The following is a 25722-nucleotide window of genomic DNA, read 5'->3' as shown; positions in this document are numbered from 1 at the left end:
ACCAGAAGAGGAGAAGCCAGCCTGCCAGGACCGGGATGCCACATGGCCCCAGAGAGCTCGGGGCAGGAAGCCAGTTCCCAGAGCCCCCTCATGACTAGCAGCTCTCTGATTCCAGGGCTCAGGCACCACATGGTCCCTTGCTCCAGGTGGTCTGGGAAAGCACTGGTTCTTTGCCAATGACAGAGGCAAGCAAAGACATTGATTGTGCCCAGAGAAAGTCTCTAGATATTGTTACCAAATCAAACTTGGGCCCAACTGCTCTGTGCAGCAAAGCCAAACACTGACATGGGTCTGCAGCAAGAGAGAGTGAGGCATTTATTGCAGGGAGCCAAGCAAGAAGAATTGGGCAGCTCAGGCTTAAGACCCAAACTCCCCAATAGCTTAGAGGTAACGGTGTTTGTTTGTTTGTGTTTTTGTTTTTTTGAGATGGTGTCTTGCTCTGTTGCCCAGGCTGGAGTGCAATGGCACCATCTTGGCCCACTGCAACCTCTGCCTCCCAGGTTCAAGCAATTCTCCTGCCTCAGCCTCTTGAGTAGCTGGGATTACAGGCGCACACCACCACACCCAGCTAATTTTTGTATTTTTAGTAGAGACGAGGTTTCACCATGTTAGCCAAGCTGGTCTCGAACTCCTGACTTCAAGTGATCTGCCTGCCTCAGCCTCCAAAGTGCTGGGATTACAGGCGTGAGCCACCACACCTGGCCAGCTTAGACGTAAGGGTTTTTAAAAGTGAACAGGCAGAGGTTACAAGTATAGTCATCAATCAAGTCTTGGAAGCTATACATTGATTTGAGCTTCAAAGGTGGGACATCTTGAAGTGGGTGGGTGGGGGGGGGCATAGATCATAGGTGGATTTAAAGAAATTCTGATTGGCTATATGAAATAGCTTATGTGTGTAGCAGGCTCTACTATCTAGGTTTACATAAGTGCACTCTATGATGTTCACATAACTATCAAACCGCCTAAAGACGCATTTCTCAGAATGTGCAAGAAGTCTTTTGTCAAGGAGGAAAAGCTTTGTCTAAAACTTTGGGGTCAGCAGACAAGAATGTTAGCTCTGGCCCAGGGGCATGACCTCCTCCAGGCCCCTCAGGAAGAACTTTAGGACAAAGATCAGCAGTCAAAGTTCAGTCCTCCGCTCCCCCTTATCTGAGGTCTATGTGCCAGCAGATCCACTCAGTAGGGGTCCAGGTTTCTGAAAAACAGCTCAGGGACATATGCTTAGATGTTATCTTTAGTTTCTGTAAGGGACAAAACATCTCCTGCTTCTCATTTCTTGGCTATTGTTTTAGGCTACTATTACCTTCTTGCTTATCAAATTGCTCATCTACTCTCTAGGTCAGCTAGGTGCCTGGAATTTCCCTTGAAGTAACTCAAGATTTTTCTTTATTCCCATGCGGCCAATGTGGCCTGCTCAAGCCCCCACAGGACATCCGATGTTTGTCTCCATGGTCTTCATGGTGGGCCTGGACAACAGAGCTATTAGGGGCCTCAAACCTTGAGCCCTGCTCTGTGAAAAATAGGCAGCCCCTCAGAGAGGAATCTGTGGACAGCAAGGGCGGGAAGCTGTGGTTCCCGGGAGGACATTTCCCTTCCTTTTCACTAGAACCAAGGTGAGGCTCAAGGGTGACTCTCCTCATCTCCTCACCCACCTCAGGCCTCTCGCAGAATCTTCTCTTCCATTTTCAGTTCTGCTCTAGACGCTCACAAGAGACAAGAGTAAGATTCCCCCCTCCAATACTGACTCAGGGAAAAAAACATAATCAGGTTTCCACTTCCAGTCTCTTGACTCTCAGGGATTGTCTGAGACCCAGCCCTCCCTGGAGGGAGCCCAAAGGCTTGATGAGCTTCTTCCTGGGGCAACCTCAGGGCACAGCCCCTTGGGGCTGCTTTGGTGAAGCACATTTAGGGTGTGCCCTAAATGAAGGGACAAGATGTTGAACAGGGCTCTTCTGGTTACCCAGAATTATGGCCAGGATCCAGGGTAAGGGCAAGAAAGAAAAACCACAATTAGGACCTCATAACCTACATCCAGAGGGCTGCCAACCAGGTCACATGGGGCAAGCTAAGAGGAGTCAGACCCAGCCTGCCCAACACCAACACAGCCCAAAGGAGGAGGCTCGAGGACAGGAAGGAAGGCCCCTTGGTCTTTGGAACACTGCAGTGGGCATGAAGGCTTTCCCCGCCCAGAAGAGGAGTGAGGGGAACTCCAGGGGAACCACTAGGAAATGTTGGCGAGGCCTGAAAGAAGGAAGCACTGACCTCTCATCCCCACCAGATAATGACTGAGCTACAGCGCCTATTGGAGTGGAGGTGCTGAAAAACTCTTCAGAGAACATTCTGGAAAAAGGACCATGGTGCATGGCATTTTAGTTCCCCTCTTCCACCTATGGGGACCAAAAGGAAAGTGCTTGACACATGTTCCTTGAACTTTTGAAATTGGCGAGCAGAGATGCTGCATTAGTTTCCTAGGAATGCCGTAACAAAGTGTCACACACAGGTGACTTAAACAGCAGAGATTCCTTGTCACATAGTTCTGGAGGCTGAAAGTCTAAAATCAAGGTGTGGTGGAGCCATGTTCCCTCTGGAACCTATAGGAATCCTTCCTTGCCTCTTCCTAGCTCCTCATGGTTTGCAGGAATGTGGTTCGGCATTCCTTGGCTTGCAGTTGCAATATTCCAACCTCTGCCTCCATCATCACACAGCCATTTTGTCCCTGTGTGACTCTGTCTCTTTGTCTCTTCTCCTTTTTTACAAGGACAACAGTCATGTTGGATTAAGGCCCCACCCTACTCCAGGATGACCTCATCTGAACTCATTATATCTGCAACAACCCAGTTCCAAATAAGGTAAGGCATAAGGTACTGAGAGTTAGGACTTCCACATATCTTTTTGGGGAACACATCCCATAACACATACTGATGCCTGTTTCTGAACTAAAGGTTTCTGAAAGTGAGAGGCTCACTGGAGTGGCCGGTGGATCTGAAGGGACTGTAGCATAGACCACTTAGAAAGAAGATGGGGCCACTCCCACCCTGCTCCAGTTCTCTATAAAGAGGACCTCAGGGATTCCTGCAGTTGTGCAGGAAGAAGCTTGTGGTGGCTGGGCGTGGTGGCTCACACCTGCAATTTCAGCACTTTGGGAGGCCGAGGCAGGAGGATCACTTGATGCCAGGAGTTCAATAGCAGCATGGGCAACCTCTTCTCTACCATGTGGTGGTGCACATACTCAGGAGGCTGAAGTGGGAGGATCACTTGAGCCCAAGAGGGGCTGGAGTGAGCTATGATTGTGCCAGTACACTCCAGCCGGTACAACAGAGTGAGACCACCGTCTCGAAAAAAAAAAAAAAAAAAAAAAGAACCAGGAGTTCCAGGACAGCCACAGAGCTGGGTAGTAGGACACCTAAACCAGAGGGGACAAGCACCCAAAGGGAGACTGCCGCCCACCCTGGAGGGGGTTCCTTATTTTGGAGGAAACCGAGGTGAAGCTGAACATTGCCCCCAAGAAAGCCAGGCCCGGAAGTCTCCCCACTCTGTCAGGGACTGGTCAGGTAGGGAAAGCTCTGCCTCTACCCCTCCTTCCTGCCCCCTAGCCCCATCGAGGAGAGAGAAAAGGAGGGAGGGTTGCAGAGGCAGACTACACCATCCTCCTGTTCTCCGGGTTGCTGGGAGCCAATGCTCTCACCAGCCCAGGAGGAGGGAGGACAGAGTGTTGCATTGTGCTTAAGACTGAAGTTTGGAAATGTGAACAGGCCCAAGCCTTAACTGCTGGAATGAGACTGTGTGAATGTCCAAAAGTGACAGGGGAGGCATGGCACCCATCCAAGGAAGCATTAGGGGATGTGAAGCAGCGGGACAGAGGGCCTACACTGTATAAATGAAAGCAGCAATTGGGGAAAATAAATCATACCATTGCAAGCTCACACTTCAACAGTTCAGACTCCTCCATCTAACCAGTTATAATGAGTTTCTCTGAACCTGATTTGTAAAAGTGTCACATGCAGGCTGCTGCCTCCACCAGCTAGGCTGTGCCCTTCATCCGGCGCTTGGGACCCAAGCTCAGACAGCCGTCTTCCTGCAGCAGTGACATGCCCAGGTGAGAACAGGTCCCAGCCCTCGTCACTCCAAAGCCAGACACAGAACTACATGGGCTGCAGCACAAAGAGGTCTTTGTTGGCATCCATCCTCAGACAATCTCAATATCCCTCCCCTCAGGTTGCAAGTGTCAGACATCAGGAAACTTTCTCCAAGGAAGCAAGGCTGAGTAAGGGCTGCCAGGCTACCAAGAAGCCAGCTCCACCATATATTTCACAGAATGAGGCTTTTTGGAGTGACACAGACCAGGGAGAAAAATGCTATGGGCACTCAAATTCTTGAGCTTGTTACTGCTCTAGGGCAAGGTGTGAAGAAAGCATTGTGGAAGATGCTGCACCATGGAAATCTGTTGGGAGAAGGAGTGGGAGCGGCTTGCTAATAATCAATAAAGCAGGTTGGGGCGTGTGTATGTGTATTTGGGGGGACTGAAGGGTACGTGGGGCGAAACAAAACCGGCCATGGCAGCAGCGGAGGAGGAGGACGGGGGCCCCGAAGGGCCAAATCGCGAGCGGGGCGGGGCGGGCGCGACCTTCGAATGTAATATATGTTTGGAGACTGCTCGGGAAGCTGTGGTCAGTGTGTGTGGCCACCTGTACTGTTGGCCATGTCTTCATCAGTGGCTGGAGACACGGCCAGAACGGCAAGAGTGTCCAGTATGTAAAGCTGGGATCAGCAGAGAGAAGGTTGTCCCGCTTTATGGGCGAGGGAGCCAGAAGCCCCAGGATCCCAGATTAAAAACTCCACCCCGCCCCCAGGGCCAGAGACCAGCTCCAGAGAGCAGAGCGGGATTCCAGCCATTTGGTGATACCGGGGGCTTCCACTTCTCATTTGGTGTTGGTGCTTTTCCCTTTGGCTTTTTCACCATCGTCTTCAATGCCCATGAGCCTTTCCGCCGGGGTACAGGTGTGGATCTGGGACAGGGTCACCCGGCCTCCAGCTGACAGGATTCCCTCTTCCTGTTTCTCGCCATCTTCTTCTTTTTTTGGCTGCTCAGTATTTGAGCTATGTCTGCTTCCCGCCCACCTCCAGCCAGAGGAGAATCAGTATTGAGGGTCCCTGCTGACCCTTCCTTACTCCTGGACCCCCTTGACCCCTCTATTTCTGTTGGCTAAGGCCAGCCCTGGACATTCTCCAGGAAGGCCTGGGGAGGAGGAGTGAAGTCTGTGCATAGATGGGAGAGCCTTCTGCTCAGAGGCTCACTCAGTAACGTTGTTTAATTCTCTGCCCTGGGGAAGGAGGGTGGATTGAGAGAATGTCTTTCTCCTCTCCTAAGTCTTTGCTTTCCCTGATTTCTTGATTTGATCTTCAAAGGTGGGCAAAGTTCCCTCTGACTCTTCCCCCACTCCCCATCTTATTGATTTAATTTAATTTTTCACTCCCCAGAGTCTAATATGGATTCTGACTCTTAAGTGCTTCCTCCCCCTCACTACCTCCTTTAATACAAATTCAATAAAAAAGGTGAAATATAAAAAATAAATAAATAAATAATCAATAAAGCAAAATAAAATTTGCTAGCATATGGGGCTCAAACAACTCAATTAGAATCAATTCACCAAATATTTACGGAAACCCCATTGCATGCACGAAATAGTATTAGGCACAGTTAGGAATAGAAAGATCAGTAGGGCAGGGTCTGTTTTAAAATGAACCTGGGATTGGATGGGTGAGGTGGCTCACCCCTGTAATCCCAGCACTTTGGGAGGCCAAGGCGGGTGGATCACCTGAGGTCAGGAGTTCGAGACCAGCCTGACCAACATGGTGAAACCCCATCTCTACTAAAAATACAAACATTATGTGGGCGTGGTGGGGGCACCTGTAATTCCAACTACTCCGGAGGCTAAGGCAGAAGAATCGCTTGAACCCGGGAGGCAGAAGTTGCAGTGAGCCAAGATCGCTCCATTGCACTCCAGCCTGGGTGACAGGGCAAGACTCCATCTCAAAAAAAATAATAATAATAAAATAAAATGTACCTGGGATTTATTTAGGCATGATGAGACCAGCAGATCAGGAGACAACTGCCATTCAAACTGTTCCCAAGCAGAGGAAGTGCACTTACCACCCAGGGTCCCGTGGGAAGCACCAGGGTCCGTCAAGAAGAAACACAGGTAACAGCCTGTGTGTGGTTATCTTGGAAAGGAATAGGCAGGGAAGGGTAAGCAGCTCAACAGGTCTAGGAATGAAAAATTTGAATAATTTTGGCAGGCTCTGGGCTTTAGAGGTGGTTGTCCAGTATCTGGCCCACAGGCAATTAAGGCAGGGGATTAGTGTCCTGGCCTTGGGATCTGGTGGGGCTATGGACTTGGAATTGGTTGGTTTGCATATCAAAAATGAGCTTGCAGGAAATACGGAACCAGCCCAAATGCCCACCAATTAATGAGTGGATAAAGAAACTGTGATATATATTGGAATATTACTCAGCCATAAAAAGGAATGAATTAATGGTATTCCATCCAGCAACCTGGATGGAATTGGAGTCTATTGTTCTAAGTGAAGTAACTCAGGAATGGAAAACCAAACATTGTATGTTCTCACTCATAAATGGGAGCTAAGCTATGAGGATGCAAAGAATAAGAATGATACAGTGGACTTTGGGGACTCAGGGGAAAGGGTGGGAGGGGGGTGAGAAGTTAGACTACAAATTGGGTTCTGTGTACACTGCTTAGGTGATGCGTGCATCAAAATCTCACAAATCCCCACTAAAGAACTTGCTCAGGTAAACAAATACCAGCTGTTCCCCAAAAACCTGTGGAAATAAAAAAATTAAACACTTTTTATAAATGAGCTTGCAGGAAAGTTGTGTGTTATCTCTAGGAATTAGTTAACCCTGGATGGGGCAGTGCTTCCTGGGTCCCAGATGGCAAGGAAACATAGTCAACACAGAGTTTCTGCTCTCAAGCTAAAAATTCAGGAGGAAGGACCTAGAACATGTCCACAAGCATAACACAAGACAGAATATAATATGTGGCATAAAAGATAAAAATGAAGGGCATGGGATTTCCTAGAGAAGGAGAAATTATCCAGTTGAGGGAATCAGGAAATGCTTCAGGGAAGAGGTAGTATTTAGGCAATGAATAACAAAATATATTTAGTTTTTAATTGATAATACATGTGCATGATTTTTTAGAATCCAAAACAACAACGAGGGTCAAACTAAGAAAGGCAAAGCTATAGTGATGAAGAAGAGATCAGTAGTTGCCAGGGGTTAGGATTGGAAGGAGGAAAGAAATAAAAAGGAATAGCACAAGGGAGCTTTGGGGGTGATAGAACTGTTCTATACTTAATTAGAGTGGTAGCTACACAAATTTTACATGTAGTACCGGCCAGGCCCAGTGGCTCACACCTGTAATCCCAGCACTTTGGGAAGCCGAGATAGGAAGATTGCTTGAGCCCAGGAGTTTGAGACCAACCTGGGCAACATGGCAAGACTCTGTCTCTACAAAAAAAAAAGTTTTTTTTTAATTAGCCTGGTGTGGTAGCACCCACCTGCAGTCCCAGCTACTCAGGAGGCTGAGGTGGGAGAATCACTTGAGCCCAGGAGGTTGAGGCTGCAATGAGCCATGACTGAGCCACTGCACTCCAGCCTGGGCAACAGAGTGAGACCCTATCTGAAAATAAAATAAAATAAATTTGCGTTTCTTTTCTGAGTGCCACTGAGTATCTTCTCATATTATTATTATTATTATTTTATTATTTATTATTTTTTTCTTTTGAGACAGAGTTTTGCTGTCACCAGGCTGGAGTGCAGTGGTGCAATCTCAGCTCACTGCAACCTCCACCTCCTAGATTCAAACAATTCTGCCTGCCTTAGCCTCCTGAGTAGCTGGTATTACAGTTGCCTGCCACCATGCCTGGCTAATTTTTGTATTTTTAGTAGAGACGTCGTTTTGCCATGTTGGATAGGTTAGTCTCGAACTCCTGACCTCAGGTGATCTGCCCACCTCAGCCTCCCAAAGTGCTGGGATTACAGGCATAAGCCGCCAGGCCCTGCCTCATGTAATTTAAGAGCCACTTGGATGTCCTTTGCTGTGAATTCTGTGCATGTCCTTTATTTTTATTGCATTGGGGTCTTTATTAGTTTGTAGAAGTTCCATATAGATTGAAGAAAGGAGTCCTCTGTCTGCTGTTTATGTTGTAAATATCCTACTGTTTGTTGTTTGGATTTTGACTTGGTTGGTAGTATTTTCAGCCATGGAGAAAGTGTTAGTCTTTATGTAATCAAATGTATCAATTTTGTCTCTTTTATGTCGTCTGGATTTTGTGTCATACAATTTCTTTCCACTAAATGACTATTATAATTGATGGGTGAAGAGGGAGTGAACAGAGTGAGCACAGGGATCTTTATATATCTGTTATATCAAGCTTACTAATTGTATTATTCAAATCTTCTATATGCTTACTAATTTTTTCATCTGATTGATCTATTAATTACCAAGAGAAATGTAAAAATCTACCAGTGTGATTATTAATTACCAATTTCTTCTTAAAAGTCTGTCCATTTTTGCTTATACATATGTATAAGCAAAATTATATATATATATATATATATATATATATATATATATATAAACCATTGCAGTGGCTTACACCTGTAATCCCAGCACTTTGGGAGGCTGAGGCAGGTGGATCATTTGAGGTCAGGAGTTCAAGACCAGCCTGGCCCACATGGTGAAACCCTGTCTCTACTAAACATACAAAAATTAGCCAGGCAGTGGTGGTGCATGCTTGTAATCCCAGGTACTTGGGAGGCTGCAGTGGGAGAATCATTTGAGCCTGGGAGGCAGAGGTTGCGGTGAGCCAAGATCATGCCACTGCACTCCAGTCTGGGCAACAGAGTGAGAGACCCTGTCTCAAAAATAATAATAATAATAAATATATATATATATACACACACACACACACACAAAAGCAAAATTATATATGTGTATGTGTGTTTGTGTGTGTGTGTGTGTGTGTATATATATATACTTTTTTTGTAGAGGTGGGGTCTCACTATGTTGCCTAGGCTGGTCTCAAACTCTTGGGCTCAAGCAATCCTCCCACTTGGCCTCCCAAAGTGCTGGGATTAAAGGTGTAAGCCACAGTGCCCAGCTTCAAGTTCTTTCTTGAAGAGAGAGTTAAGCAGTACATTTCTATGTCTGCTATAACATGCATATTTGCCTACATCAGCATTTTTATCCCCTTCCTAAATAATACTTGAATTTAGCATTATAACTTATCGTTTCTGCCCATATTCAATGTAGGTGCTCAGTATCTAATCCCACCTCTTGTCACACCCCCAGAGTTAATCATCATTGTTTTATTCAGTCAATGCATGTTCATATTTTCATATACAATCCTCCCTAAGTATCCACAGGGAACTGATTCTGGGGCTCGTCTGGATACCAAAATCTTCAGATGCTCAAGTCCCTGATATAAAATGGCATAGTATTTGCATATAACCTACGCACAACCTCTTGTATACTTTAAAGCATCTCTAAATTAGTTATAATAGCTAATACAATGTAAATGCTATGTAAATAGTTGTTATACTGAATTATTTTTTAAATAATGTTATTTATACAAATAAAGAAACATTACAATTATAAACATTTTTAAAAATATTTTTTGAAAGTTGCAGTTATAGGTAATAAAGTTTCTCAAAATAAAACTACCATGGCACTACTGAGTAAGGCATTTCTCTCTGGATTTTTTCCCGAGCGAGGGCTGTGGATGAATTTGCACTGAGACAGCTATCCCACTTGTACATGACACACTATTTCTACATAATAAGCTGGGGTTAGGGCTAAATATTTAATAGGGAGCTGTTCTTCCAGAAATCATTCATGATTGTGGTCTACTTAATACTTTGCTTCAAGGCCTTAGGCAAGCAAGGATAAATAACAGGTGTCACTTCCTTAAACATAATTATTATTTTATATTTTTTACTTTTATTTCCATAGGTTATTGGGGTACAGGTGGTATTTGGTCACATGAGTAATTTCTTTAGTGGTGAATTGTGAGATTTTGGTGCACCCATCACCCAAGCAGTATCTACTGCACCCTATTGGTAGTCTTTTATCCTTCACCCCCTGTCTACCCTTTCCCCCTAAGTCCCCAAAGTCCATTGTGTCATTCTTACGCCTTTGCATCATCATAGCTTAGCTCCCACATATGAGTGAGAATATACGATGTTTGGTTTTCCATTCCTGAGTTATTTCACTTAGAATAATAATCCCCAGTCTCACCCAAGGTCACTGTGAATGCCATTAATTCACTCCTTTTTATGGCTGAGTAGTATTCTATCATATATATATATATACGTGTGTGTATATATATATACACACACGTATATATATATATCACAGTTTCTTTATCCACTCGTTGATTGATGGGCATTTGGGTTGGTTCCATGTTTTTGCAATTGCAAATTGTGCTGCTATAAACATGCGTGTGCAAGTATCTTCTTTATATAATGACTTCTTTTCCTCTGGGTAGCCCATTAGTGGGATTGCTGGATCAAATGGTAGTTCCACTTTTAGTTCTTTAAGGAATCTCCACACTGTTTTCCATAGTGGTTGTACTAGTTTATGTTCCTACCAGCAGTGTAGATGTGTTCCCCGTTCACCGCATTCATGCCAACATCTACTGTCTTTTGATTTTTTGATTATGGCCATCCTTGCAGGAGTAAAGTGGTATGGCATTGTGGTTTTGATTTGCATTTCCCTGATCATTAGCGATGTTGAGCATTATTTCATATGTTTGTTGGCCATTTGTATATCTTCCTTTGAGAGCTGTCTACTCATGTCCTTAGCCCACTTTTTGATGGGATTGTTTGTTTTTTTTCTTGTTGATTTGTTTGAGATCATTGTAGATTCTGGATATTTGTCGTTTGTCAGACAAATTTCTCTGCTGAGAAATCTGCTGTTAATCTGATAAGTTTTCCTGTATTGGTTACCTGGTGCTTTTGTCTCACAGCTCTTAAGATTCTTTCTTTCATCTTATCTTTAGATAACCTGATGACAATGTGCCTAGGCAATGATCTTTTTGCGGTGAATTTCCCAGGTGTTCTCTGTGCTTCTTTTTGTTGTTGTTGTTGTTGAGACGGAGTCTCGCCCTGTCGCTCAGGCTGGAGTGCAGTGGTGCAATCTCAGCTCACTGCAAGCTCCGCCTCCCGGGTTCACGCCATTCTCCTGCCTCAGCCTCCCGAGTAGCTGGGACTACAGGCGCCCGCTGCCACGCCCGGCTAGTTTTTTGTATTTTTTAGTAGAGACGGGATTTCACCATGTTAGCCAGGATGGTCTCAATCTCCTCACCTCGTGATCCACCTGCCTCGGCCTCCCAAAGTGCTGGGATTACAGGCATGAGCCACCGCGCCCGGCCCTCTCTGTGCTTCTTGTATTTTGATGTCTAGGTGTCTAACAAGGTCGGGGAAGTTTTCCTTGATTATTCCCCCAAATATGTTTTCCAAACTTTTAGATTTCTCTTCTTCCTCAGGAACACTGATTATTTTTAGTTTGGTCATTTAACATAATCCCAGACTTCTTGGAGGCTTTGTTCATATATTCTTATTATTTTTCTTTGCCTTTGTTGGATTGGGTTAATTCAAAGACCTTGTCTTCAAGCTCTGAATTTCTTTCTTCTACTTTTTCGATTCTATTGCTGAGGCTTTCCAGAGCATTTTGCATTTCTATAAGTGTGTCCATTGTTTCCTGAAGATTTGATTGTTTTTTATTTATGCTATCTATTTCCTTGAATATTTCTCCCTTCACTTCTTGTATCATTTTTTGGATTTCCTTACATTGGGCTTCACCTTTCTCTGGTACCTCCCTGATTAGCTTAATAACTAACCTCCTGAATTCTTTTTAAGGTAAATCAGGGATTTCTTCTTGGTTTGGGTCCATTGCTGGTGAGCTAGTGTAATTTTTGGGGGGTGTTAAAGAATCTTGTTTTGTCATATTACCAGAGTCGGTTTTCTGGTTCCTTCTTACTTGGGTAGGCTCTGTCAGAGGGAAGGTCCAGGGCTGAAGGCTGTTGTTCAGATTCCTTTGTCCCATGGGAGTGTTCCCTTGATGTAGTACTCTCCCCTTTTTCCTATGGATGTGCCTTCCTAAGAGCCAAGCTATAGTGATCGTTATCTCTCTTCTGGATCTAGCCACCCAGCAAGTCTACCTGGCTCCAGGCTGGTACTGAGGGTTATCTGCACAGAGTCCTATGATGTGAACCATCTGTGGGTCTCTCAGCCATGGATACCAGCACCTGTAACGGTGGAGGTGGCAGGGGGGTGAAATGGACTCTGTGAGGGTTCTTAGCTTTGGTGATTTAATGCACTATTTTTGTGCTGGTTGGCCTTCTGCCAGGAGGTGGCACTTTCCAGAGAGCATCAGAGGTGGCAATATGGGGAGGAACAGGCAGTGGGTGGGGCCCTAGAACTCCCCAGAGTATATGCCCTTTGTCTTCAGCTACCAGGGTGGGTAGGGAAGGACCACTGGGTGGGGGCAGAACTAGGCATGTCTGAGCTCAGACTCTCCTTGGGCGAGTCTTGCTTTGGCTGCTGTGGGAGATGGCATGAGGTTCCCAGGTCAATGGAGTTATGTTCCTAGGATGATTATGACTGTCTTTACTGTGTCAGGCAGGCTGTCATGGAAGTGGGGGAAAGCTGGCAGTCACAGGCCTCACCCAGCTCCCATGCAACTTGAAGGGCCAGTCTCACTCCCACTGTGCACATCCTAACAGCACCAAGTCTGTTTCCAGGGAGTGGGCAAGCAGGGCTGAGAACTTGCCCCAGGCTACCTGCCTCCCAGCTGCAAAAGCAAATAGGCTTTCCTTCTTCCCCTGCCTGTGGAGTCTGCACACCAGATTCACGCCCTCCCCCCAAGTTCTGGCCAGAAGGCTTCTCCATCAGTTCAAATTGTTACAAAGTTCAGCTGGAGATTTTCTTCTCCCTGTGGCCTTTTCCCAGCACTTCTGGCCACCGTCCCGAAGCACTCCTGTGAGGCCAGGCAAAAACGTCTTCCTAGGGGACCCATCAAGCTCCCAGGACTTTTCTCGCTGCTTCCTCTACCCTGTATTTTGCTCAGCTCTCTAAATTAACTCAGCTTCAGGTAAGGTCAAAATCTTCTCTTGTAATCTAGGCCTTCAGTTTCCCCAGTGAGGGGTGTGTGTTTGGGGGTGGACGATCTCCCTTCCCCACTTCCACAGTTTGGGCCCTCACAGTATTTAGGGTGTCTCCTGGGTCCTGCAGGAGCAATCCACTTCCTTCAGGGGGTCTGTGGGTCCTCTCAGGTTTTCTGATTTATTCCTGCAGTTGTACTGGAGCAAAAATTCGCAATGCAAGCCTCTGCGTGCTGCTCTGTCTCTCCAAGTTGGAGCTGCAATCTAGTCCTGCCTACCGTCCACCATGATCTGACCATAATTATATTTTATTGTTGTATTTTTTGCATATTTTTTGATCCACAATTGGTCAAATCCACAAATGCAGAATCCTCAGATACAAAGGGCTGACCATATGTTTACTGATTTCTTTGTTCATCATTTCTTCTTGCATTTTAATTCTTCCTTCTGCTTTCAATTTTATTCTTCCTGAAGTATATCCTCTTTCAGCGAATGTGTTAGTGTTTCTCAGACTTTCTTCTGAAAATGTTTTTATTTTGCACTCACTTTTTTTTTTTTTTTTTTTTTGAGATGGAGTCTCACTCTGTCACCCAGGCTGGAGTGCAGTGGAGCGATCTCAGCTCACTGCAACCTCCGCCTTCTGGGTTCAAGCAATTTTCCAGCCTCAGCCTCCCAAGTAGCTGGGATTACAGGTGCATGCCACCATGCCCTGCTAATTTTTGTGTTTTTAGTAGAGACAGGGCATCACCATGTTGGCCAGGCTGGTCTCAAACTCCTGGCCTCAAGTGATCCACCTGCCTCAGCCTCCCAAAATGCTGGGATTACACGCATGAGCCACTGCGCCTGGCCTGCACTCACTCTTAAGTGATAGTTTAGCCAGGTATAAAAAAAATTTTTTTTTTTACTAGGATTCTGAGCATTTTGATACATGATTTTCAGGCTTCTATTATGACTATCGAGAAATCTGATGATAGTCTAATTGTTCTCCCCTTGTAGAGTGCCCTGGTTCCTTTTAAGACTTCCTTTTGGTCTCTGAGGTTCTGTATTTTGACCATAATGTGTCTGGTTATTATTTCATTTGATTTATTCTGCCTGTGACCCCTATGATTTCTGAATCTATGGTTCATGTCTCTCATCAACTCTGGAAAATTATCAACCATTTCCTCTAAAATATTGTCTTTGCCTCGTTGTTTTTATTTTTCTTTCTGGAACTTCTGTTAGATACATAGCGAACCTTTTTAGTCCATCCTTCATGTCTCTTAACATCTTTTTTACATTTTATATATTTTCAAACCTTTGCAATGAATTATGGACAATTTCTTTAATTCTAGATTTAAGTTTATTTATGTTCTGTTTTGTATAAATGTGCTGTTTTATACAACATTATATTTTAATTTTGGTGCCTATATTTTTTATTTCATGTGCCTGTCATTTTTTCATCGTATTTTTCTCTTTTCTTACATTTTTCATTACTTTCATTTATGTCTTCAATCTTTTTGAGCATATACTTTTATGAATTTCTATCTAGTAGTTCCATTTTCAGAAGTTACTAGTCATGGCCGCTGATACACACTAATGATGGATTGTTTCCCAGTGAGTTTTAAATTTTGAGCCACATCCAGCAGAATCCCATCTGTGGAAATCCTTTAAAGCCAGGGATCAGGGTGTGTCCTTCCAGTGGGATTTTGTGTTTGCTGCTGCCCATCTCTCCAGGCCGTCAGTAGTGTCAGCCTTAGGACATTTTAACATTAAAGTCTTAGCTGGAGGATTCCTGGCCACCCAGATAGTATAAATTAGAACCAAACTCAGCCAAGGTACAGTCTGTGACTACAAATTCTCAGGGGGTCCTTCTTCCCATTCAGACCCAAGTCATAGCAGATAGGCCTCCTTGCTGTCTCCTTCTGCTGGTGAATGAATATTTTTTAGTCCATTAGTTTACTGTGCATGAGGCTGACAAATGATTCTGACTTTAAGCAAGAGCCTTGGTTCCAACCCTCTGCCTGAAGCTGGCCCAAGGCTGTGTCCCTGAGAAGGTTCAGACCCAACCCTTGGCCATCACCAGGTCTGAAAACAAGCCGTGCTCCTACCAGGGCTGCCACAGTCTCTGACCACATATTTATCAGTCTATTTTTCAGTTTACTCTTTAATTTTGAACCTGGGAATTTCTTTTAGTTTTTTTACATGTTCAGTTATATGTTTAAAGGGATATTTGTTATATCATATTTAGGATTTCCAGTTGTTTGTATCAGAAGAATTCCCAAATTATATTAGTTCACCATATTGACAAATTAACGTCTGATCCTCCAGCAAATTAAAGGCTGAGGCAGGAGAATTGCTTGAAGCCAGGAGTTTGAGACCAACTTGGGCAACATAACAAGACCCTGTGTTTACAAAAAAAAAAAGAAAAAGAAAAAAAGAAAATTAGCTTTGCATGGTGGTGTGTGCCTGTAATCCCACCTGCTCAGGAGGCTGAGGTGAGAGGATCCCTTGAGCCCAGGAGGTTGAGGCTGCAGTGAGCTCTGATCATGTCACTGCAGTCCAGCCTGAGAGAAAGAGTGAAACCCTGTCTAGAATGAATGAATAAATAAATAAATGAATAAGCTTCCTCATTGTTTGTTCAGGCACTTCATGACCTCATATTAATAAGTTTATTGCCTCTCTGGGCAACATGTCAGCCTCAGTTTCTTTCTGTTAAAACACTGGGCCTCTCCATTTTTTAAATTCAAATCCCTGGGAATAGGTACTTGGTTCGACCAGCTCATCCCATCTAGGCAGAGCTCCTCACCCCAAGACTCCCACAGGCCATGGGCAGCCCATGAGTTGGCTGCTTTTGAGTCAGGTTCAATCAAGTGCAGCTGGAAGAAGAATGAGTCTCATGGTGCGAAACACTGTGGCTAATGGTGCCTCCATCAGGACCATTTCCTTAGAAAGGCCTGTGGACACAGAAGGCACTCCCAGAGACAGTCCTCCTCCCAAGCACCATCAGGGCAAGATACCACCATCCCCTGAACAGCATAGCATTTTACCCATGAACAAATGAATAAATAAACAAACAGCGAGTTGAACAGCCCATAGCCAATTGTGATGGTTTGTACAGGTTTCAGTTTGAAAAGCAGTCACTAATGAACTGCTTGGTCACATTTTGTCAATTATTTAGATGTAGAGATCAAAGTCAGATTATAGGTTGGGTACAGTGGCTCACATCTGTAATCCCAGCACTTTGAGAGGCTGAGGTGGAAGAATTGCTTGAGCCCTGTAGTTCAAGACTGGCCTGAGCAACACAGCAAGACCCCATCTGTACAAAAAATAAATTAGCCAAGGTGGTGGCCTGTGCCTATAGGCCCAGCTACTTGGGAGGCTAAGGCAGGAGGATCTCTTGAGCCCGGGAGTTCAAGGCTGCAGTGAGCTATGATTGCATCACTGTGCTCTAGCCTGGGTAACAGAGTAAGACTTTGTCTCTAAAAAAAATTTTAAATGAAAAAGAAAAAAAAGTCAGTTTATACATTTGATGCAGGACAGAAAGTTGAAAGGGATAGATAACACTCTCCAAAAATGAGGTTCAAATGGTTTTGGCTGATTACAATCAACAAGATTTAATTTAATGAGGATGAGGGAAAGCCCTAAAGTTATGTCCAAAATTCCAATGGTGAAGCACAGGATTGTTGTGTCCTGACTTGGCAGCAACTCATGGACCAAGAATCTGGGACTTTTAGTGACGGTCATTTCAACCTGACCCTGACTAGTCCTGCTCAACTCCTACCCAAATCCTCCGGGCCCTGGTGAAACACGTAGGGCCCACAGAAAAAGAGCTGTCCATGATCGCCCTGCCTCTGTGAGCTTCAATCCTAACTTATCTGTCTCATCAGCCTCATGTTTAGCTCTACCGCTGCCCATTCTCTTCTGTACCCCAACATAGCCTCCTTAATTTTATGCACAATTTAATTTTCTGGGCCCCTTTCTTATCTCTCTGCTTGTTAGTCATTTCACTTGCAGTCTTCTGGGTCTGCAATTCATACTAGGAACTTTGGAAGAAATGAAGGATACATTTCTCTTAGAGAAGAGACTATGGGAAGCAAAATGGGACCTTCAAATGAAAGAGAGGGTGGACAGGTCCTGTGCTGCTGCAGCCACCACTGTTAGAACCAGAAGGGAGACAGTTGAAAGGATCAGATGTCTGTTCAATACAAGCCACTTACTGTTTCAATGAATATGTGTGAGCACTTACTATCTGCAAGGTGATAGGCACTTTGGACCATCCAAAGGAAGTACTTGCCAACAAATAGAATGCATTCCATTGAATTCTAGTGTTAACGGGGATCCTTGACCTGCTATTGAGAATGCTGCAGAGTTGATTGCTGCATTGGGTAAGGGGACTAGACTCACCCAGTGGCAAAATTCTGAATCCACAGTGATGTCTCCAAGCCAGGCCCACTCTCCCAGAAAGGCACTGACAAAGATGAATCCTTTTGAATGCAGAGGAGTAACAGACCACAAGCTGTAATTTCAAAGGGGTCAGAATGACCTGCAGAAAAGCCTGCAAATACTTCCCTACCTGTCTGCTTGCTTCTGGCCCTCTAAATTAGCCCAACCCACTCCCAGGCTGCACCTGCAGAAGATGAAGGGTAGCTGAAAATAGCCACCAGTGTGCAGAGCAATTTCCCAGAACCTCCATTCTCTGATTTGGCTCAGATTCTATCTTAGCTTCCTCCAATCTCCTGGCTCTGACTTCACCTCAGTTATTTGAACCTTGGCTTGACTTATCCTATAGACCAGAGAGGTTTTCAAACTTGAGCTAGCATCAGAATCACCTACAGGACTTATTAAAGCTGAAGCTGCTCATCCCCAGAGGTTTGTTTTTGTTTTTGTTTTTTCTTTTTTGAGACTGGGTCTCATTCTTTTACCTAGGCTGGAGGGCAGTGGTGTGATCAAAGCTTACTGCAGGCTGGACCTCCCAGGCTCAGGCAATCTTTCCACCTCAGCCTCCCAAGAAGCTGGGACTACAGGCACGCACCACCATGCCTGGCTAATTTTTAAAATTTTGTTGTAGAAATGTGGCCTCACTATGTGGCCCACGCTGGTCTCAAACTCATGGCCTCAAGTTATCCTTCCACCTCAACCTCTGCAAGTGCTGGGATTATAGGCATGAGACACCGTGCTCAGCCCACAGTTTCTAATTAAGTCAGTCTGGGATGGGCCCAAGAATTTGCAGCTCTAACAAGTTCCCAGGTGAGATGGATGCTGCTGGTCTGGGACCAGGCTTTGGGAGCCACTGCTCTAGAACTAGGCGCAGCTCTCCCCTCTACGAGAACCTCTAGTGTAACCCAGCCCCGCAGAATCCTACCTCTGTCTCCTAAGCTATCACAGCCCCAGCCATCGCTCCAGTACCCAAAGGGCACTTGGGATGTTACCAATGAAATGATGCCTAAAGTTTCCCAGCATTTGATTCTGAAACCCAGGGTTTCTTGATCTATCAATATGCAAGTGCCCCAGAAGGCATTTTCCCATAGTTTTATAGAGATAATTAATTAAAAACCTTCTGGGAATGGTATTCCCTCAATGAGACTCAGCATGTTAAAAAAAAAGAAGAAGAAGAAGAAAACTAACTCTCCCAAATCTTCCTAAATCACATGAGACTCAGCTGGTGGCCTTAGAGTTGCAGACTGAAGTACCCAAGCAGACAGCTTCAAAGAAACAGTCGGGGTCAAATATTAACAGCTGGCTCTAACATAACTCTTACTCTGTGCCAGGCTGTGTCATAAATACTTAATATATATATTAAATACATTTATGTATGTATTATTTAGTTCCTCATAACAAACTTATAAAGAAGATTTTGTTATTATCCTCATTTTCACTAAGAAAACTGGGGCACAGAGAGGTCAGGTAACTAGACTGAAGTCACACAGCTAGAACATGAGAGAGCCAGGACCAAGCCCAGGAGTGGAGCCCTCAGGTCTATGCATTCCCCTCGGCACCGCACAGGCTGGGGTAACTTACACAGACTCTGAAATCTGTGTTCTGGATCCAGCCTCCTTTTTCTGCTGAAATATGTACCCCCTAGTTGGGATCCAATTTTCAGGTGCCTGAAGTCCTCCACCCTTTCCTTACCATCCCCACCTTGAAAGAGAAGTGTTCCCTTGTCGAAGAATTTAATTTCAGGCATCGGCAAGCAGAGAAATTTGGGGGAGTCACTGGGGAGGGCCTAGACCATACCAGGTCTTAGCTGGCCACAAACATATACCTGACTTAGGTTCTCAACTGTTTTTCAGCAACTTAGTGGAGGTGGGATTGCTGGGATAAGTCCCCGGGGGCTCTCTCCTAAATGGTAGGCCCCTCAAGTCATGGTAGGTCAAGGCCACTTCCAGGTTTTGAGGATATCTCCAAAAGAAGCGTTTATAATAAATGTTTACATTAAGCAAACACACATTTAACCCCCCAAATAAATATACTGGGAATGTACAGTTGACCCTTGAACAACAAATGGGGTTGGAGCACCGACCCCTTCAGATTGAAACTCCTGGTCAGGCATGGTGGCTCACGCCTGTAATCCCAGCACTTCGGGAGGCTAAGGCAGGAGGGTTGCTTGGGCCAGGAGTTCAAGACCAGCCTGGGCAACATAGTGAGACCTCGTCTCTATTTTTTAATTATAAATTAAAAAATGAAAAGACTCCTGTGAATTCAGTGTGTCCCGCCATGTGATGGCATGGCAGTCTGTCATCTGAGGGTTGTGGGAGGAAAGTCTTCCCTGCCTTTTGGGTAGCTGGAGACCCATCTGCAGAGGACACCCACAATCCAAAGCTGAGCACCCCCTATCTGGCCCAATGGCCACCCCTCCCATCTGTGACAGGACTCGCTGGAGGGGCCTAGCTCTGGGGACCCTGGCTGAGGCTCCAGCGTCAGTTGGGCTTCATCTCTGGTTTCTCCCAGAGCCCAGACCAGCCTGCCCAGCACCGTCTACCAACCAGAGGCCTCTCTCAGCCTTCTCGCTTCCTAAGCTCCAGCTGAATTCTCCCAGCTTCACTCACTGCTGCCCTAAAACTGAAAATTCATAATATTCTGGTTCATTGACCAATATTTTAATAGGCATCTAATGGGTCTTTTGCTCCTAAAAATCCCTTACCTCATATCCTGGAGCACAGCTCTAAACCTCTATATCATTTCCACGTCTGGTTGTGGAACTTGACCAAATCCACAGAGTCCTTGGCCTGCTTCTCCTTTACTAAAAGGGACATGGTTTTGTTTTGAGTTTGCCCCTTTAGTCTTTCAGAAGGGCCATAGGACCACATAGACACCGTTCCCACCCAACGTCTGCATGTAAGACAACTGTGGTAGCAACATTGGCTTGCTTGGGCTTCGTTTCGCTGCTGCAACAACAGCTAAACATTTCCCAAGAGTGAGTGCATCTCAGCATAAAGATAGGGTAGGCAGATGAGATGCATGATGCCCAGTTAAATTTGAATTTCAGATAAACAATAAATACATTTGTAGCATAAGCATAGCCTGTGCCATTTGGGGGATATACTTACACTTAAAAATTATTAGTTGGGCCAGGCACAGTGGCTTGCAATGGTAATCCTAGCACTTTTGGAGGCCAAGGCAGGAGGATTGCTTGAGCCCAGGAGTTTGAGACCAGCCTGGGCAACATAGCAAGACCCCATCTCTCCAAAAAATGAAAAAATTAGCTGGGTGTGGTGTCTTGCATTTGCACAGCTACTCAGGAGGCTGAGGCAGGAGGATTGCTTGAGCCCAGGAGATCGAGGCTGCAGTGAGTTATGATCATGCCACTGCACTCCAGCCTGGGCAACAGAGCAAGACCTTGTCTCTAAAAATTAAAAATAAAAGTAAAAATTAAAAATAAAAGTAAAAATTAAAAATTATTAGTTGTTCATTTGAAATTCAAATTTAACTGGGGTGCTGCATTTTTATTTGCTAAATTCGGTAATGCTAAGCTGACATCAAATAATCCAGTTTAATGAGAGTTCTGTGAAAATATGAACAATAAGTACAGGCAGCCCAACAGCCTCACTAAACTCAAGTGCCTGCTTTTTGCCTACAGAACAGCAGGCATCTGATTAATGATCACAACTGACCCGGTATCCAGTAGAAAACAGGAAATTCCCCAAAAGGATATTGCAATGCTACTTGAAAAAAAAAATGAAATGAAAAATACTACACAGTCAAAAGTTAACAAGGTCTACCATAGTTATGAAACACCCTTTCTAAGGATGACGCGGGCTGAGGTTGGTAAAGATAGATCTCTCCTCTATCATAATTTTTCCAAAGGTACTTACCTAAAAAGCAAAGGGTGATTCAGGACACCTAGGTCCTTGCCTTATTCCAGGACTGGTCACTGTAGGATTGGAGGTGAAGACCTTAACAGCAACTTCCACCCCATCCTCAGTGCCTCAATTTCACCCTAGATGCAAACAGAGACCATCTGAAGGCCCTCAGAAGAAAAGTGTGTGATGTAGTCAAGGAAGTCTTCCACCATTTAAATAAACAGCCACAGTGAGGTAGCTCTGCCCCTCCGATGAGAAGGGAGGAAAATTGCCTCATTAAAAAACATTTTCAATAAAAAATTTTCATCAGAAACATTCACAAGAGGGTTTTGGTCAAATGACGCAATAATTTTAAGGCAATAATAACCATGTTTTTGAAAGTCGGTGCTGATTACCAGGTGTATTGAAAATGGCCTTGGGGAAATCTCTGTGCAAATATTTCCTTTTTAGTTTAATTTCAAAGACTACTTAAAAGGAAAAAGGGAGGATGTCTGCAGTAATAAAGGAGCAATCATTTGCACCTGGACAGGACTATGTTTCATCCCAGAATCTGGAGCGTTTTGTATACAGATGGGAGAGCCCGGGTGTGCGGCAGAGGCTGCGGGGTCGGGAAGGGACATGGCAAAAAAACAATGTACCTCTACCAAGGTCACACGGAAACACAGGTGGATTCGATAGCACGGCTCCCGCCTGATTACAATCACACAGCTTCCCTGCTCTGAAGAAAGCATAGATCACGTGATGGGAGGTCCCTCCTAGCTTCAAAATCAAAGCCTCTGCAGCTGCCACAAAGCTAATATGGCCATGGCCGAGTTTACTGAGCATCTGCTACATGCACAGCCTTGTTAGGCACGACAGGGGAGAATGAAGAGGGATAGACCCTGATCCTGCCAGCAAGTGCGAGACGAGCTCAGGAGGCAAGACTGGCTTGTGCGTGTGTGCACAGAGTGGCTTTGTACTACTCTCTTTATGGAGAGATGGAATCTGTCAGCAAGGGCGTAAGGGGGTATACAGACCTTCCTCAGGCCTCCAAGTGTAGGAGACACTTAGATAGAAACGTGGGACATTTCATAATGTTTCATAATGTCTTATATTCTATCCCTCTCTACTAGAAAACTGGAGAACCCCTGCCTTTCCCCTAAGAAATGCAAAATAGACTTCAGGCTGGTCCCAGGCTGTTTGCAGAAAACCAGACATTGGAGGTCTCTTCCAAGAAGTTCAAAAGGGGTTCTGGTTAGTGTGTCCCTTCTCTGTTTGTGTTTTGCTGGTTTCTTGCCCCACCCAGTACTTTATTCGCTCCCTCTTTTCTTCTTTTCCTTCCCACAAAAGAAAAACTCATAATGAGACCACAAGACAAGGACAGCAGAGAAGCTCCTGGATTCTCACCCATTTTGCTGAACTCTTAGGGGAGCGATGGTTCCTGTTAGGGCTGAGCCATGGTCTGAGCTGGGAGGAGGGTCACATTGACCAGGACAGGACCGCTGGTGGCCACATTCCCCCCATCCACTAAATGCTTACAGAATAAAGGATTAGACAGGTCAGCAGACGGCCACTATCAGAGGGACCCTCTGTCATTCACTACCACAGGACTGGCCACCAAGCAGCCTGGATGTTCTGGAATAGTTTCCATTTCAAATGATATCTTGACCCCATAAATCATCCAAATGGCCTGGAAATTATAACATTTCAGCATCCAAGCTACAATTTCAAAAATGGCCCCTCACATTTGGAATCGGTACAAAAATCTTCCATCAGCCCAGATCTCCTGGCTGGGTTTCAGAAACTAGGATCACTGCTAGAGGCTGATGGGAAAGTACATGTATTCGGCCTTCATGATCCCCACATACCCTTTCAGCCACCTGTTCCCACCTGCTGCCCAGCCGACTCCACCATCCCTCTGCCCCTTTTTGGTGAAAACCTGCCCCAATTAGCATCTGGCAAGCATACACCAGCAAAAAGACTGAGGAGGATGTTAGGATATTTGCATCCTCACAAGAGACAGCGTCTTGAGACAAAGGGATGAAATCCTAATAAGGAATTAGGGGGTTTAAGCAAATGTAAGAGAATATAGAGAAGGCTGGGCTTGGTAGCTCACACCTGTAATCCCAGCACTTTGGGAAGCCAAGTTGTAAGGATCACTTAAGCCCAGGAGTTCAAGACCAGCCTGGGCAACATAGCAAGACCCTGTCTCTACAAAAAAAAAAAAAAAAAAAAACCAGATAAAAAAATTTAGTCGGGCATGGTGGCACGCACCTGTAATCCCAGCTACTTGGGAGGCTGAGGTGGGAGGATCACATGAGCCCAGGAGTTGGAGATTGCAGTGAGCCATGATTGTGCCACTGCACTCCAGCTTGGGAGACAGAGTGAGACCCTCTCTCTAAGAAAAAAAAAAGAGAGAGAGAGCGAGACAGAGAGAGAGAGAATATAGGGGAAAGGAAAGTGAGGGATCTCTGTGGAACCCTTTGAAGCTGCCCTGCCTATTTGCCACGTTAAGTCTCCTACGTCTGAATGGGGTGGAGGAAACTGCAACTGCTGTGGTTGAAGGAGAGAGTAGGTACCAAGCAGGACTGAGAGCTCCTTCATGAGTGACCAAAACTGGACACAGCCCAGTGGCTGCACACACTTCTGATGAAGGGGCCATGTGGCAGGAATAAGTTCCTTGAGGACCTGACTCAAAGGCCACTGGACACTGGTTGGAAGTCTGGAGGTGAATCCCATATACTTTTTGCACTTCTGCACCTGTGATAACATGAACCCTGCCCAGTGCTGCACAGTGGCTAATATCACAGGAAGCACTCAGCCCACTGCTGTGAAAGGTACTAGGCTAGCCACTGTTGGTGGTCGCCATGTCCCAAGAATCACAGCCCCTAGGGAGCCTGGGTCACATCTCAGCCAGAAATGGTATGAAACAGATGTCTGTTCTGCTCATCTGCAGAATGGGAGCCCTGAATTCTGCCCCAAACACGGTCTCACCCAGCCAGGGGCATCTTGCCACAGCTCACCTAAAAGGCACACTCTAGGCTGCCCGGGTTGGTGGTCTATGTTCCCAGGACTCACCTGTCTTCTCTCTGCTCCCTGGTGACCACTGTCTCCCTTCTGCTCCCTCCCACACCTATGGCGGGGACCTGACTGCTACCTCCTCAGTCTCATGTTTTGATTCCATACTCTTGGCTTTCTTATTTCTGATTCCTTGCCTTTTGCTGTGATACTTCCGTGGGCAGATCTCATTGTCATGACCTCCATCTTTGGCAAGCCCTGGGACACACCTTCCCTATGTAGAGTCCCCACAGGGATGTGTGTGGGATGAGCCAAGAGAGAAACCATGCTTGAAAAATCTCTCTTCTCTTTGTTCTTCCAGCTGCCTGCAGAAGATGGGTAAGCTTCTCCCTTTTCCAATCCTCTAATCAAAGAGGATGCATGAAAGTCTTTGAAGAAAGTCTCTGCAGAAGGCTGATTCACCCTCAAATTTTTTTCTCTGCCTTCTCCTCCTATGGCCTGCAATTTCCACAATTAGAAATTAATTCCTTTGAATTTTTTCGGCTAAAATACATATAAGCCTGGGAAAGGAAACAGCAGTTGTATTCCAGAGTGAATGTACTTATTCTGAAAGAGTATTTTGATAAGGGGAGAAAGAATTTAAGAGTTCCTGGGAATGAGGGAATTGGGAACGGTTAAAAGGAGCCTCAAAGAAAGGAGAAACAACTTTGGAATGGAAAGATTCCGTCGAGAGGGGGCCCAAGCCAAACTTTTCCTCTCTCAGAGCTTTGCACAAGCCAAGCAGGTCAAAACCAGGTCTCCAATCAGCAAAAGGGGGTAAAAGGTTGGGGAATATTGGAGCAAGTTCAGGCATTGGATACAAAGGCTTCCTTTAGTCTAGGAATTGTGCAAGCACCAAGGGTGCAGTGAAAGGTAAGACCCAGCTCCTGCCCTCAATGTAGAGTTCACAACGTAGTTGGGAGAATCAGTACTCATCATTCGGGTTGAGGGCCTTGGATGTTCTGGCCACACACAGAGGAGGGGCACGGTCAGCAGGCACCTGATGCAGCCTGGAGAAAGGGGAGGATGGGACACATAGACTGGCTATAAAGAAAAAGACAAGTTAGAAGTAGCCTAACCAGTGACTAGGCACGGTGGCTTACACCTGTGATTCCAGCACCTTGGGAGGCCAAAGCAGGAGGATCACTTGAGGCCAGAACTTCAAGACCAGTGTGGGCAACATGGTGAAACTCTGTCTCTACAAAAAAATAACAAAAAATAA

The 25722-nt window shown here is 45.4% G+C and overlaps 1 protein-coding gene and 1 long non-coding RNA gene across 2 annotated transcripts in view; both read left to right on the top strand.

The window, feature by feature from the left end:
- The window catches only part of LOC104007577 (uncharacterized), a 28324-nt gene extending 5521 nt beyond the window's left edge, over nt 1–22803 (top strand). The window contains exons 2-3 of the long non-coding RNA XR_001720151.2: nt 2759–2849; nt 22577–22803. This is a non-coding gene — a long non-coding RNA (uncharacterized LOC104007577). The remainder of the gene's footprint in view (nt 1–2758; nt 2850–22576) is intronic.
- On the top strand, nt 4482–5566 carry LOC464123 (E3 ubiquitin-protein ligase RNF5-like). Its single transcript, XM_054656657.1, has one exon. The coding sequence runs from the start codon at nt 4554–4556 to the stop codon at nt 5034–5036; it is 483 nt and encodes a 160-aa protein (XP_054512632.1). The 5' UTR covers nt 4482–4553; the 3' UTR covers nt 5037–5566.
- Nucleotides 22804–25722: the final 2919 nt, after the last annotated feature.

Source organism: Pan troglodytes, chromosome 7 (genome assembly GCF_028858775.2).
Source record: "Pan troglodytes isolate AG18354 chromosome 7, NHGRI_mPanTro3-v2.0_pri, whole genome shotgun sequence".
NCBI classification, from domain to species: Eukaryota; Metazoa; Chordata; class Mammalia; order Primates; family Hominidae; genus Pan; species Pan troglodytes.
Note: the sequence above shows the minus strand (reverse complement) of the source record. Positions and strands in the feature narration are given on the sequence as shown.